The 16,554-nt window shown below is 43.6% G+C and overlaps 1 protein-coding gene across 1 annotated transcript in view; it reads right to left on the bottom strand.

The window, feature by feature from the left end:
• Positions 1–16,554, bottom strand: part of CNTN5 (contactin 5) — a 2,004,044-nt gene that overhangs the window by 234,042 nt on the left and 1,753,448 nt on the right. Inside the window, exon 16 of the mRNA XM_040340187.1 lies at positions 5,037–5,164. Within this exon, the coding sequence (XP_040196121.1) occupies positions 5,037–5,164 (128 nt within the window). The remainder of the gene's footprint in view (positions 1–5,036; positions 5,165–16,554) is intronic.

Genomic DNA, 16,554 nt, shown 5'->3' with positions numbered 1-16,554 from the left:
AGCATACAGGAACATATGACACAGCATAAGGATAGACAGGAAAATAAGGCATGCATCTGCCTGTGTTGTATGTATTCAAGTTATAAGTAATACGGGCCATCTACATGTACAGTATCTTGGCAATAGCTAATACAAAGCTGAAGACGAGAATGCCATATCACATCAATATGCATAAGTGCACTGCAAAACGTTGAACATGAAGGGGGTCTCAGGGGTACCCCCAAAAAAGAGGAAGGAGGAAAAAAGGGAGAGAAAAGAAATATGATGGGGGGTAGAGAGGGGGGAAGAGGGTAAGGTCATCGAGTTAGCTTGTTTACCTGATCACGGCAGGTCCTCCCGAAGGCGCCAAGGCCCCCAGACCATGTCGTGGGCTTGCAATCTGTCCTGTATTGGGTATTTTTTTAGTGTGTTCCCCCTCCCCCCCTTTTTTTCCCCCTTCCACTTCTTCCACTATTTATGATTGTTTCACTCCTTTATCAGTTGCCGGGACTGTTCATCATGTTTATCATGTTCACTGAGCAATATAGAATTACATTGGATACATCCACTTTCATGGCATCCACCCAAAACAAAAAATTATCTTTTTAACACACTGAAATCTAGGCTGGGAGGACTTATGTTTTAACTCTGCTTGATTCTCAGTGAAGTTACAGCCAATTCTAAATGTTCAGACATGATCAAGAGGATCTTTCACTATGATCACATAAAAAGATGATATGGTCAAGTCACAAAATTGTAAAGCAATCGGGGTCGCTATTACAGCTCATTATTTGCTCTTTTTAATTATCTGTTGCGTTTTGTAATTTAGTAATATCTTTACCATACAGTTTAGGTAAATGTACTGCATGTAAATTATTGTATCAATTTTTTGCAGGATTTGGAGTGTAAATGTCAATTCGCAAAGACTATCAGAATAATTTATAATTCTTAAAAAGGATGTTAGCTTCAGGTGGCTTATAATTTTGAGTTTCAATAGGTGTCTTTGGAGAAGAGCAGAAAATGGAAGCCATTTGAGGTGGTAATAAAATTCCAATTTACAAGATAACATAACGATTTGTAAGAAATAAAGACTTTCCGTGATTAGCTATATTACACACAGAAATGAATGACTGCACACCTTAGCAACATTTATGTTTGTGAACTGACCATTTTGGAGAGAAAATTATAATGAGATAAAATGCCAAATGCAGTTAAAAATCACTTCTTCATTTCAGTGAACTGACCCACATATCTCTAAATAATAACCCCTTTCAGCTTATTATAATTACATATAAAAGTTATTAATGCCAACAAATGGTGCATATTATGTTTTGCACTGCTGAGTAAACTGTATTCGGGAATTGCCACATTTAAAATGTATGTATGAGCAGAACAATTTAGAAAAAAAGATTCAGATGTCTGAAATACATGCATGGATACAGAAAAATACACTTTTATCCTGCCAGAATTCCAGTGAGCTCTGAACATCCTGCACTGATCTGACAACACTGCCTGTGATCAACTAAAATTCTAAGCACTGTTGGACTACAGAAAACCCTCCCCCTTAGGTCATGGACGTGAAAAAGAGTCTGGGGGTTCTGTAGTCCAACATTAGAGAACTGGGCAGGACTGACAACACAATTGGGATTTTAGTACAGAGAAATTAACTGTGTTTCCAGCTGAAACAAGAAGATAAGAGCTTAAAGTGAAGTTTCAGGCAAAAATTGAACTCCATTCAAAACCAACATACCCCCTTGTTTTTTTCATAACTTTTTGGTATGTTTTCTTCAGGACTTCTGCCCCATGGCGCCGCAGTGAGGTACGTCACTTCCGCTGCTTTTTTTTGTGTCCTCCTCCTTCCCCCCGTCGCCTTCTGGGGCCTGTGTGTGTTCCAGAAGACGGCGGGACTATTTAGAAAGCGTTGAGTGACTCGCGCATACGCAAGGCTTAGTAAGGATGCCAACGTCTGCATCCGGAGCAAATAGATGGGTCAGCTGTGGGTGCCGATATCGAGGGCTCCCCGGACAGGTAAGTGTCCTTATATTAAAAGACAGCAGCTGCAGTATTTTTAGCTGCTGACTTTAAAAAAAATCACTCAGGCTGGAACTCCGCTCTAAATGGGTTGTAAAGGAAAACATTTTTTTCCCTAAATAGGTTCCTTTACCTTAGTACAGTCCTCCTTCACTTACCTCATCTTTCAATTTTGCTTTTAAATGTCCTTATTTCTTCTGAGAAATCCTCACTTCCTGTTCTTCTGTCTGTAACTCCACACAGTAATGCAAGGCTTTCTCCCTGGTGTGGAGAAAGCCTCTTGAGCGGGGAGGGGGCGAGCAGGAGTGTCAGGACGCCCACTAACCCACAGCTCCTTTCCCTATCTGCAAAGTAGAGAGCGTCCTGACCCTCCTGCTCGCCCCCTCCCCCCCAAGAAGCTTTTTCCACACCAGGGAGAAAGCCTCGCATTACTGTGTGGAGTTACAAGAGGCAGCCGCCCATTCACAAAGCGCTGTGCTAGTCGCGCATGCGCAGTAGGAAACGGGCAGTGAAGCCATAAGGCCTCACTGCCTGTTTCCCTTAGTCAGGATGGAGGCGCCAGGACCGAGCGATCGCCGTCGAGGGCCCATCACCGCTGGCGCCTAGGACAGGTAAGCGTCCTCATTAAAAGTCAGCAGCTACACTGTTAGTAGCTGCTGACATTTAAAAAAAAAAATGTGCGGGTGGAATCCCACTTTAAACAAATAAACCCTTTACAACCACTTTAATTAATTTTTGGCACATATATCATATTTTTTTGTGCAGCTATTTTAAAGGGATTTAAAAAAAAAATTGCCCAGCTATTCACTTTAAGACCCCTTTCACACTGAAGGTGCACACTGAATAGCACCTGTAAAGTGCATGAAAACCGCCTCTCAGGCCTTGTACACACGATCAGTCCATCCAATGAAAATGGGCTGAAGACAGAGGCCGCGTACACACGGTCAGACAAAACCGATGAAAATGGACCGAGGTTCAGTTTCATCGGTCCAAACCGACCGTGCGTATAGCCCATCGGTCTATTTTCCTTCGGTCTAAAATTTTAAAACATGCTTTAAAATCGACCCGATGGACCACTGCCCGATCAGTCCAAACCGATGGTTAGTACAGAAAGCATCGGTTCAAAACCCGCGCATGCTCAGAATCAAGTCGATGCATGCTTGGAAGCCTTGAACTTCGTTTTATTCAGCACGTCGTGTGTTTGACGTCACCGCGTTCTGACCCTTTTATTTTTTGGAACGATGGTGTGTACGCACCTCAGACCATCAGGCCACTTCAGCGGTGAACCGATGGAAATGGCCCGTCGGACCATTCTCATCGGTTTGGAACGACTGTGTGTACGCGGCCTGATGGTCTAATGGTCTGATGTGCCTACACACCATCAGTTCAAAATCCGATCGAGTCCAACGCAGTGACGTAAAACACGACGTGCTAAAAAAAACGAAGTTCAATGCTTCCAAGCATGCGTCGACTTGATTCTGAGCATGCGCTGGTTTTGAACCGATGCTTTTGCGTACTAACCATCGGTTTTGACCGATCGGTCAGGCGTCCATCAGTCCGATTTTAAAGCAAGTTCTAAAACTTTGGTCTGAAGGACAAAAGTCAGATGGGGCATACACACGGTAGGTTTGGACTGATGAAACTGAACTTCAGTCCGTTTTCATCAGTTTGGACTGATCGTGTGTACAAGGCCTCAAGCTTGCCCAGTGTAAAAGCCAGAATGCCTTCACACTGGGGCGGTGCGCTTGCAGGACTCAAAAAAAGTCCTGCAAGCAACATCTTTGGGGCGGTGCGGGGAGCATTGCAGGAGTGGTGTATATCCCCTGTTGTGACAGCGAGTGGGGGATTTGATCCCCCCGCTCACTACCACAATTTAAAAAAAAAAGCGCAGCTCGTGTTCGCCTGGACTCGTCATTTTTTCACAGAGTTCTTCATTTGCAGCTGTCAACTTGTAGTTCTCAATAAACTACCAGGGTGCTGCTGAGCTCTCTAGTAGTTCATTGAGTCTTCCTGTCAGTGTGGAACTGCCTGCTTGTATGATGTACAAGCTGACAGCTTACGCTGACAGTCTGTAGGAGTCTGTAGGGCTCTGCTGATCATGGTTGCGATGCTTCCCAGGCTCCTACAAAAAAATTGCAAAAGCTAATTTTTAATCTGTAAAAAAAATGTTCAATAATGTTTTTTTTTTTTTAAAGTGAACTTATCCTTTAAGAATCCAAAAATAAATAAAGAGCCTTGCTTGCTAGCAGCAGTGAGTGAATCTGTATAAAAAAAATAGAATACTGGGAACTCTAAAAAATGGCCTCTCCTATGAGTTGTATGCTGTTTTGGAAGGAAGCAGACAGGGATGGACTGGCCATTGGGACTACAGGGAGTTTCCCGGTGGGCCGATGGCTCAGTGGGCCGGCTTCAGCTCCTCTGTCTCTCCCTTCCCGCAGCGCTCACCTCCTCTCCCTCCCCGCAGCACTCACCTGTGGGGAACAAAGAAGCAGGGGGAGGACCAGAGGAGCAGGGGGGACGACAGAGAAGCATGGGGGAGGGGACAGACAGCTGACTCAACAGCTATGGCCTGGGAGTTTCTCACTTCTGCCTAATCTTGTCCCATAAGGGGGGGCACCGAACTGATTCTTTGCCCCGAGTAAAATAATGTCTAGCTTCCCCACTGGTACTGCCTATAAGAGTACCAGTACCAGCCGTTCTACTCTAATAAAGTAGAAGGGCTAGTGGCTAGTAAAGGGGGAGAGGGGGCTTGGGTGGCTGGGGGGGGGGGGGTGCGGGAGTTGTCCGGCCGCCATGGGAGAGACCTGTCAAAGTGGGCCAGTCTGGATGAAGTCCAGGGCCAATTTTTTGTCCCAGTCCAGCCCTGGAAGCAGACCAAGGTGATTACACCAGAATATAACATACATTAGGCTTTTATATAATTGATTCACTTTATGGAACTAACTTTGCAGTGTAGATAATACTAGAGGGTTGGGGTGTATATTTCTACACTTCGCATGCTTTATAAGTAAAATACATCAGGGTACCTGTAACAGACACAACTGCTGTAATTTCCGCAGAGCCAAACACGTTCTCCCCTCGGCATGTGTATTTTCCTTCATCTGACTTAGAAGCGTTGAAGATCCGTAAACTTCCATCTGGAAGAACTGCTATCCTGGAAAAAACAAATCTGTTATTTTGCACGTTCACCTCTATAGTCACGTATCTTTTATACAATACAAACTGTTAATTTATGTTCTTGTGTACAAACTGTTAGCGTATGTTCTTGTGATGTTTTTCCTATTATTTATTCAGTTGTGATGTAGCTTCTAATAAAAACTTCTATTATAAACCTACTTCACCTACCCCCTTCAACGCTAGAGGATTAATAATTACTTTTTGGTAAGATTCCAGTTGGCAAGTTTATACAATGATACAACTGCTTTCTAGATGTATCTTAACATTTAAATGAGAAGTATGGGAAATGTTGTTTTTTTTTTGAAGAATGATACTTACCTTACCTGACGGCTCCAAGACTGAGAACCGAGCGATCAAACACCATTGATCTCTCAGTTCTCAGAGCTTTGTGAGCAGAGAGCTGGTAACTCTCAGGCCCCGTACACACGTCCGAGGAACTCGACGTGCCAAACACATCGAGTTCCTCGGCGAGTTCAGTGTGGAAGCAGCCGAGGATCTCGGCGGGCCGACTTTCCTCATTGAACAACGAGGAAATAGAGAACATGTTCTCTCTTCGGCCCGACGAGTTCCTCGTCGGCTTCCTCGCTGAAAAGTGTACACGGCAGAATCCAGCTCCGACTGAGTTTCTGGCTGAATTCTGCCGAGAAACTCGGTCGTGTGTATGGGGCCTCAGTCACTGACCACCCCCCATCTCACTGGATTGCTGGGCTCTGGAGGGGGCAGGAGCGTCTGGCTCAGGCTCTCAGCAACTCGCTGAGAGCCTTAAAGGGGTTGTAAAGGTAAAACAATTTTTCCCTAAATAGCTTCCTTTACCTTAGTGCAGTCCTCATTCACTTACCTCATCCTTCCATTTTGCTTTTAAACGTCCTTATTTCTTCTGAGAAATCCTCACTTCCTGTTCTTCTGTCTGTAACTACACACAGTAATGCAAGGCTTTCTCCCTGGTGTGGAGAAAGCCTCTTGAGGGGGGAGGGGGCGAGCAGGAGTGTCAGGACGCCCACTAACACACAGCTCCTTTCTCTATCTGCAAATTAGAGAGCGTCCTGACTTGCCTGCTCACCCCCTCCCCCCTCAAGAGGCTTTCTCCACACCAGGGAGAAAGCCTTGCATTACTGTGTGTATAGTTAGACACAAGAACAGGAAGTGAGGATTTCTCAGGCCTCGTACACACGACCGAGTTTCTCGGCAAAAACCAGCAAGAAACTTGCTTGGAGATATTTTTTTGCCGAGGAAACCGATCGTGTGTACATTTTCGTTGAGGAAACTGTCGAGAAACTCGACGAGCCAAAAAGAGAGCATGTTCTCTATTTCCTCGACGGGAATGGAGAAAATTGGCTTGTCGAGTTCCTCGACAGCCTAACAAGGAACTCGACGAGGAAAACGATGCGTTTTTTACCTTTACAACCCCTTTAAGGCCCGTACACACGATCGTATTTTCCGACGGGAATTATGTGATGGCAGGCTGTTGTCGGAAAATCTGATTGTTTGTATGCTCCATTGGACAATTGTTGTTGGATTTTCCACCAACAAATGTTGGATAGCATGCTTAAAGATTTTTCGCCAACAAATGTGTGTTGTCGGGTTATCCGATCGTGTACACAAGTCTATCGGACAAAAATCCAAAATACAAACACGCATGCTCAGAAGCAATGCTAACCATAACACAACATTAGCAGAAGTTTCCCAAAGGTTGGCGCTAAAGAGTTGAAAAACCACATAGTTTTGTGTTTGTTGGCTGACAATTCTTTGCCATTTGTATGCAAGACAAATTCACGGCCAATGCCCTTCGAACAAAAGTCCTACGCTTTGTCCGCAGAAAATCCAATCGTGTGTACGAGGCTTTAGCCGGGTGCCGGTCCAGGCATGTGGGTGGACCTGCAAGGTGCAAAATCTGGTGCAGCTCTGCATAGAAACCAATCAATCAGCATAGAATGCATACAGGTAAAAAACCTTCAGCCTTTAGGATTACTTAAAGAGGAAGTAAACTTCCTTTACTGACATTCACCTATAGGTAAGCCTATCATAAGGCTTACCTATAGATGGTGTAAATATCTCCTAAATTAGGGCTTTCACACTGGAGCGGTGCGCTAGCAGGACGGTAAAAAAACTCCTGCTAACATCATCTTTGCATCGGTGAAGGAGTGGTGTGTATACCGCTCCTCCACCGCTCCTGCCCATTGAAATCAGGGGGCACCGCGGCTATACCGACAGCAAAGCACCTCTGCAGAGGCGATTTGCAGTGGTTTTAACCCTTTCTCGGCCGCTAGCGGGGGTTAAAAAAGCTCACCAATAGAGGCCGAATAGCGCCACAAAATTAGCGGCGCTTTACCACCGACACCGCCCCTGCCCCAGTGTGAAAGCGGCCTAAGCCTATTTCTGACATTTGTTGCTTACAAGTTAAAATCCGTATTTTTTGCAACCCCCAAACATTATATATATATATATATATATATATATATATATATATATGTCATACATATATATGTCACACAGTATTTGAGCAGCAGTCTTTCAAACGCAATACATTGGGAAAAAAGACACTGGCCCAGATTCAAGAAGCACTTGCGCCCGCGCAACCATAGTTGCGCGGCGCAAGTGCTTACTTGCTCCGGTGTAACGAGTGCTCCTGATTCAGGAACCTCGTTACACCGAATGCAGCCTAGGATGTGACAAACATAAGCCTCCTTATGCCTTCACATCCCAGGCTGCATTCTTGCGTTGGCCGCTAGGGGGCGCGGCCTTTGTGATCGGCGTGTAGTATGCAAATTGCATACTACCACCGATTCACAAAAGTTGCGCGGGCCCTGCGTACGCAAGGTACGGAGTTTCCGTACGGCGCCTTTAGCATAAGGTTGCTCCTGCTAATAGCAGGCGCAGCCAATGCTAAAGTATAGCTGCGCCTCCCGCTCGCGACGTTCAAATTTCACGTCGTTTACGTAAGTGAACCGTGAATGGCGCTGGACGCCATTCAGTTCACTTACAAGCAAATGACGTCCTTGCGATGTCATTTGCCGCAATGCACGTCGGGAAAGTTTCCCGACGGAGCATGCGCTGTTCGCTCGGCGCGGGAGCGCGCCTAATTTAAATGATTCCCGCCCCCGGCGGGATCATTTACATTAGGCAGCCTTGCGCCCGGCTGCTTAGCATATTGCCCGCGCAATTTACGGAGCAACTGCTCCGTGAATCGCGGGCAAAGCGCAATATTTGCGTGGGCGCAGAGAAAAAAATTTGCTCTTTGCCCACGCAAATATTGCGCGATTCTACTTGAATCTGGGCCACTTTGATGAATAAAAACAAAAACAGTAAAGTTAGCCCAATTTTTTGGTATAGTGTGAAAGATGATGTTAGACCGAGTAAATAGATACCGAACACGTCAGGCTTTGAAATTGCTCACACTAATGGCGACAAACTATGGTACCTAAAAATCTCCATAGGCGACAATTTAAAAAAAATGTAAAAGTTACCAGGTTAGAGTTACAGAGGAGGTCGTTTACTAGAATTATTGCACTCTCTTTGACAATTCCGGCGATACCTCACATGTGTGATTTGAACACTGTTACATATGCGGGCGCGACTTCCGTATGCGTTTTCTTTGCTGCGCAAGCACGCAGGGACGGCGGCGCTTTAAAATTTTTCTTATTTTTGTATTTATTTCTAACATTGTCCCTTTAACAAAAAATGAGATCACTTTTAGTACTATCACAAGGAATGTAAACATTCCTTGTGACAGTAATATATGGTGTCAGGTCTTTATGGAGGGATCAGGGGTCTAAAAGACCCCAAATCCTTCCTTTGCACTTAAAAGTATTCAGATCGCCAAAAACAGCAATTCTGATTACTGTAATTTTTTTTTAATCGGCGCCATTGGCAGCCGAGTAAATTGGAAGTGACGTTGTGACGTTACTTTAGTGTTTTTACATACTGTAGGAGACTCGATCAAAGCCTTTTCGGGCTTTTTATCCAAACTCAGCCTAGCCGCCGGACGCGTCGTATCGTGGATTGGGACTCCTGGTGGGACGGGAGGCCCGGGAAGAGCGGAAGAAGGTGGCAAGAGGGGGGACTTCCCTCCCTCCCCTTTAGGATAACAGCCGAGCGGCTTTAAAGTTGCATCGGTTGTTATCACTAAAAAGCCAACCGCCAGCTCTAAAAAATGGTACCAGTTTAACCCCTCCAAGCCACGAACGCAAAATTGCACATGGTCGGCGCAAAGGGGTTAATATCCAAAGTTAACCTATCTATATATAATCCCATGCTTTTTTTTTGTTTATGAATCACTTTAAAAAACACCCCCTAGCAATTCTAGCTCTGGCCATCATGAGGTAGGCTACTTTCACACTGGGGCGGTTTTCAGGCGAGTTAACACTAGAAATAGCCTCTAAAAAGTGTCAGAAAACCGACTTTACGAAAATTCCTGCAAGCAGGATCTTTGGGATGGGTTGGGAGTGGTGTATTTAGCGCTCCCAAAATACCCTGCCCAGTGCATTGCATGGGCAGCACTTCCAAATTGCCTTAAAAGTGCTAAGAAAGCGCCGCAAAATTAGACTTTTTATAATTTTTGGGGAGGTAAAAAGCACCCCGTTAGCGCCCAAAATGCGCTGCTAAAATGAACAGCACTTTAGCGCTAACGGCCAGCGCTGCAAGTGTGAAAGTACTCTAATGCCACGTACACACGGTCGGAATTTCCAACATCAAATGTTCGATGGAAGCTTGTTGTCGGAAATTCCAACCGTGTGTAGGCTCCATCGGAGATTTGCTGTCGGAATTTCCAACGCCAAAAATTTGGGAAATTTGTTTCTCAAATTTTCCGACAATAAAATCTGTTCTCGTAAATTCCGATCGTGTGTGGAAAATTCCGCACAAAATTCCACGCATGCTCTGAATCAAGTACGAGACGGAAAAACTAGCTTTCGGAATGGAGATAGCACATTCATCACGCTGTAACGGACTGAAAAGCACGAGGCTGAAAAGGGCAAATCGTCTCTCACCAAACTTCTACTAACACGACCAGGGGCGGACTGACAACTCATGAGGCCCCCAGGCAAGAGAAGATTATGGGGCCCCCGGGCATACAGATGGCCACCACGCCAGGAGGCATTACAGAGGTGGGGCAGCTAAAATCTCAGGATTTTCACATCAAAAGCATGTCGGTTTTGGACATATCAGGGACAGATGTAAAAAAAACACAGATTTTTACATACTTGGGCAGTGCCCGAGTGCCTCAATGGTCAGTCCGCCCCTGAACACGACTGGTATTGAACTTCCCTTTAATTCCTTGGCGTTCGGAATTTCCGACAACATTTGTGTGACCATGTGTATGCAAGACAAGTTTGAGCCAACATCTGTCACGAAAAAAATGCACGGTTTTCTTGTCGGAAATTCCGATCGTCTGTACACGGCATAAGGGTTGATGATTCATGTAGCATTTGCTGCCTGGAATCCATCTACCCTTAGCTTAGGCTTGCACGCAGGAGGACGTACTTAGCTGAAAAAGCCCCTCCTCTCCATCCAATTGAAAAAAATAAATGCTCATGAAGACTCCTGGGATGTATGACATCGTTTGGCCTAGGCCAGATAATAGGAAGCAAATAAAGAAATGCATAAATAGAAGGTTAAAGTAAATAAAACGATATATTTACTAATGCTAACAGCATAAGGATTACAAATAGCAATGCTGATAGAGAGGGTTGAGTTCCACTTTGATATAGGATTCTTCCATACTAATCTTCCACATGCCAAGACTGCACTGTAAATATAAAATGCAAGGCACATACATGCATTCAGAAAATGTTTTCTAAATGCAAATATCATTTCCTAGGATGGTGTTTTTCTTTCATACGATAATGCAAAGAGACTTATGCAGAAGAATAACACAGCATTTACAGCATTTAGAAGGATTGTCATTTTAATCACACCAAGAGTAAATTGCTGATGGATTTATCCATTCACACAAATTGTTTATTTGCTTTGATGAGACAGATGTGAGGAATGCATCCCAAGGGAATGATACATTGAAGTGTATTGAAACACAAAACCCAAAGTTTTGATAACGTGCAATTTACCTATCCTTACAGTGTTTCCCCGAAAATAAGCCTGGGTCTTATATTAATTTTGGCAACAAAAGATACAGTAGGGCTTATTTTCGGGGTAGGTCTTACCATGTAATGTGCCGTCTTCTCCCCCCCTCTCCCTCCCTGCCGGTCAGGAATCCCCAGTGGGAACTGAGTTAAAATGCTTGTAAAATCCTATAATCCACTCTATTACAGTATTATATAATGTACAATGTACAGAAACACACACATTGTACATTATGTAATACTGTAATAGAGTGGATTATAGGATTTTACAAGCATTTTAAACTAGGGCTTTTTTTCGGGGTAGGGCTTATATTGCAACCCTCCTGGAAAATAACGCTAGGTCTTATTTTCGGGGTAGGTCATATTTTCTGGGAAACAGGGTAGATGTGGTGGCTGCATTCGTTATGTCTTCACATGTCTCTGGTCCACTGGAGGAGCAGCGGAGACACCTTTGGACAGTGGCATTGTTAATCTGGGAGATGGTAGTATAAGATGCACTGGCATATTTAGATGAACTCGACTAGTAAATTTGAAATAATTCTTTTTAGCTCCAGCTAACTTTTTTTAAAGGGGTTATAAAGGGTTATGTTTTTTCACCTTAAAGCGGGGGTTCACCCAAAAAATGTTTTCTAACATTACATTGAGCCGAGTTGTGAGAATGACATTATGCTGTTTTTTTTATTTCCTTGCCGTACATACCGTTTTATCTATATTTTCACTTGCAGGTTCTGGGTATGTAATCTGCGGGACTGGGCGTTCCTATTCACATGTTAATTGATTGACATGCTTCCGACCGGTGCATACAGCGCGTCACGAGAATCAATATACGCTTATTGGGATTCTTGTAATCACAAATATGCAGCATAATACATATTAGCCTACATTTTTGGAAGAAATATTTTTTTTTACATTTTTATTGGATATATTTTAAAGCAGAAAGTAAAAATATATATATATGTATTTTTTCAAAAATCTTGGCCTTTTTTATTTACAGCATACAAAACAAAAAAAAACAGTGGTGATCAAATACCACCAAAAGAAATTATATAAATTGTGGCATGACCACGCACTTGTCAGTTAAAGCAACGCAGTGCCAAAAAGCAAAAAATAGCCCGGTCATGAAGGGGGTAAATGTTCCAGATGGCAAGTGGCAAAATTATTGTTTGTTGTCTTAGATACACTTTGAGTATTAGAATTTAGTTGTACATTATCTGTGTAAATATGTTCCTGTTTAGGGATATATTTCATTATATATATAAAAAAAATTATACCAATAGTACCCACGCTGAGAGTAAGATTTGCTGAAGTTCACACCGAGCATCAGAATGGGCAAGAAAAGGGACTTTAAGTGACTTTGAACGTGGCATGGTTGTTGATGCCAGGCGGGCTGGTCTGAGTATTTCAAAAACTGCTGATCTACTGGGTTTTTAATGCACAACCATCTCTAGGGTTTACGGAGAATGATCCGAAAAAGAGGAAATATCCAGTGAGCGGCAGTTGTGTGGACAAAAATGTCTTATTGATGTCAGAGGTCAGAGGAGAATGGACAGACTGGTTCGAGATAATAGAAAGGCAACAGTAACTCAAATAACCACTCGTTACAACCAAGGTATGCAGAATATTATCTCTAAATGCAAAACACATCGAACTCTGAAGCAGATGGGCTTACAGCTGCAGAAGACCACACCGGGTGCCACTCCTGACATCTAAGAACAGGAAACTGAGGCTGCAATTTGCACAGGATCACCAAAATTGGACAATAGAATATTGGAAAAACATTGCCTGGTCTGAGGAGTCTCGATTTCAGCTGCGACATTCAGATGGTAGAGTCAGATCCATCCTGTCTTGTATCAACAATTCAGGCTGGTGGTGTAATGGTGTGAGGGATATTTTTCAGAGAATAACACAAAAACCTTTCTACCCAGTGATGTAGCAGAGGGTACGTCAGAGGGTGCTGGGTCATGTGACGGGTGGCCCTGCCACCTCTATATAAGTAATGTCACAGCTTCAGCGCGTCATTTGCTGGGCTGTGTCCAGCGGTGAGAGGAGGTCGGGGATGCTGCGCTCCGGATGGATCACCCGTCGCTGGATCTTCTCATCGCTGGAGATCACCCGCAGCCGTCGCAGGATCAGGACAACGTTGAAGCAGGAAGTCGGGAACGAGTGGATTATCACCGCTGGAGTTTTTTTTTTTATTATTAATAAAGGACTTTATTCTACGCTGTGTGTGTTTTTTTTTACAAGACTTTACACTTACTTTGTGAAATGGTAGGGGTACAGTGTACCCAATTACCATTTCACACAGGGGGGGGGGGGGGTCAGGATCTGGGGGTCCCCTTTGTTAAAGGGGTCTTCCAGATTCTGATAAGCCTCCCGCCCGCATACCCCCACAACCACCGGGCAAGGGTTGTGGGGATGAGACCCTTGTCCCCATCAACATGGGGACATCCTCCCCATGTTGAGGGCATGTGGCCTGGTGCGGTTCAGGAGAGGGGGGCCGCACTCTGTCCCCCCCTCTTTTATGCGGCCGGCCAGGTCAACGTGCTCGGATAACGGGTCTGGTTATGGATATTTAGGGGGAACTGCGCGTCATTTTTGTTTTAAATTGACGGCGGGGTTCCCCTTAATATCCATACCAGACCTGAAGGGTCTGGTTATGGATATTTAGGGGCAACCGCACGTAATTTTTTTTTTAAATTGATGGCGGGGTTCCTCTTAATATCCATACCAGACCTAAAGGGTCTGGTTATTGAATTTGCGGGGACCTCCGCACATTTTTTTTTAAAAGTCCGTGTCCCATTGACTACAATGGGGTTCGGAGTTCGGGTTCGGGTTTCCGAACCCAAACTTTTTTTTTTAAGTTCGGGTTCGGACCCGAACCCGAACCTCCAGGTGTCCGCTCTAATCATAATCACAACAGAAACTACCCAAATGACCCTGATCAAAAGTTTACATACCCCAGTTCTTAATACTGTGTATTGCCCCCCATTACCATCAATGACAGCTTGAAGTCTTTTGTGGTATTTGTGGATGAGGCTCTTTATCTTCTCAGATGGTAAAGCTGCCATTCCTCTTGGCAAAAAGCCTCCAGTTCCTCTAAATTCTTGGGCTGCCTTGCATGAACGGCATTTTTGAGATCTCCCCAGAGTGGCTCAATGATTTCTGAGGTCAGGAGACTGAGATGGCCACTCCAGAACCTTCACTTTATCCTGCTGCAGCCAATGACAGGTCAACTTGGCCTTGTGTTTTGGATCTTTGTCATGTTGGAATGTCCAAGTACGTCCCATGCGCAGCTTCCAGGCTGATGAATGCAAATGTTCCTCCAGTATTTTTTGATAACATACTTCATTCATCTTGCCAACAATTTGAACCAAATTTCCTGTGCCTTTGTAGCTCACACATCCCCAAAGCATCAGCGATCCACCTCCGTGTTTCACAGTAGGAATGGTGTACCTTTCATCATAAGCCTGGTTGACTCCTCTCCAAATGTAGCATTTATGGTTGTGGCCAAAACGCTCCATTTTGGTCTCGTCACTCCAAATAACTTTGTGCCAGAAGGTTTGAGGCTTGTCTCTGTGCGGTTTGGCATATTGGAAGCGGGATACTTTGTGGCATTTGCGTAGTAATGGCTTTCTTCTGGCGACTCGACCATGCAGCCCATCTTTCTTCAAGTCCCATCTTATTGTTCATCTTGAACTAGCCACACGACATGTTTTCAGAGAGTCCTGTATTTCACCTGAAGTCATTTGTGGGTTTTTCTTTGCATCCCGAACAATTTTCCTGGCAGTTGTGGCTGAAATTTTAGTTGGTCTACCTGACCGTGGTTTGGTTTCAACAGAACCCCTCATTTTCCACTTCTTGATTAGTTTGAACACTGCTGATTGGCATTCTCAGTTCCTTGGATATCTTTTTATATCCCTTTCCTGTTTTATACAGTTCAACTCTCTTTTCCCGCAGATATTTGACAATTATTTTGCTTTCCCCACTCAGAATCCAGAAACGTCAGTGCAGCACTGGATGAAAAATGCAAGGGTCTGTCAGGAGTCCAGAAACTCATTGACCTTTTATACACACACACTAATTACAAGCAAACAGATCACAATCAGGATGGTTACCATTTAATAACCATTCAAACCCCTTTGTGTCAACTTGTGTGCATGTTATTAGGCCAAAATCACCAGGGTATGTAAACTTTTGATCAGGGTAATTTGGGTAGTTTCTGTTTTCATTATAATTTAACAAGTTGATTGATAATAAATGGCTTCAGCCAAACACTAACCATGAGTGAGAGAAAAGTTTTTGTGTTTTCATTCATATTCACTGAAAAATGGGCAAGAAATCATAAATTCTGTTAGGGTGTGTAAACTTATGAGCACAACTGTATATAACTACTCACAGAAAGCATATTAACCCAGTAAACCAAGTTTCAGTATATGGTCGATGCAAAGTTTCCTAAGTGGAGTTTAAGAGGTTTTATTTTTTTTAGATCCAAGTCAACAGAGCTTTGGGAATTGGACACCTGCTGGTTTGCATGTTATCACCTTTACCTGACACATTTCAAGAAGAACTGATATAAAATTATATTTTATCAGCTCATTTCTTGCTGTCTATATATAGATTATTAAAAAAAAAAAAATCTGCTATGTTTTATATTAATTTAATGATCAGTGTATCAGCTTGTCATAAAATGTTTCCACAAATCAGCTACCTACACAAAAAGGTGACTCTTCCCAGGTGGAGGCGAATAATTCACTATTAATTATCCCTGCATTTTCTGAGCAACAGACACTTCTTTGATTATATCTAAAAAGACAGATAAGGCTGAAAGGCTATGGAGTCATCTGCCCTTTGGCATTTTTTGAAGTCCAGATGCCATTAATTTGTCCTTTTATATTAAGCTGGATGTTGAGTATGTCAAGAATCTTTAACCCAGCATGAAACGATGCTATGAAACACTGTAAAGTACCTGAAAACGTATCCTTCAGCATTGCACAAGATATACTGTACAAAGAGAAATGGAGAACATAAAGTCCTAAAAGAACAACTTCAGACAAGAAAAATCAATCAGTGAACTGCTAATGAGATTCCGGACATATAACTATAGAAAGTCCACAAAATTTAGCTTAACCACTTAAGCCCCGGACCTTTAGGTAGCTAATGGACCCGAACAGTTTTTGCGATTCGGCACTGCGTCGCTTTAACTGACAATTGCGCGGTCGTGCGACGTGGCTCCCAAAAAAAATTGGCGTCCTTTTTTTCCACAAATAGAGCTTTCTTTTGGTGGTATTTGATC

Source organism: Rana temporaria, chromosome 2 (assembly GCF_905171775.1).
Source record: "Rana temporaria chromosome 2, aRanTem1.1, whole genome shotgun sequence".
Taxonomy (NCBI): Eukaryota; Metazoa; Chordata; class Amphibia; order Anura; family Ranidae; genus Rana; species Rana temporaria.
The sequence above is the reverse complement of the archived record's forward strand: the minus strand, read 5'-3'. Positions and strand labels throughout refer to the sequence as shown.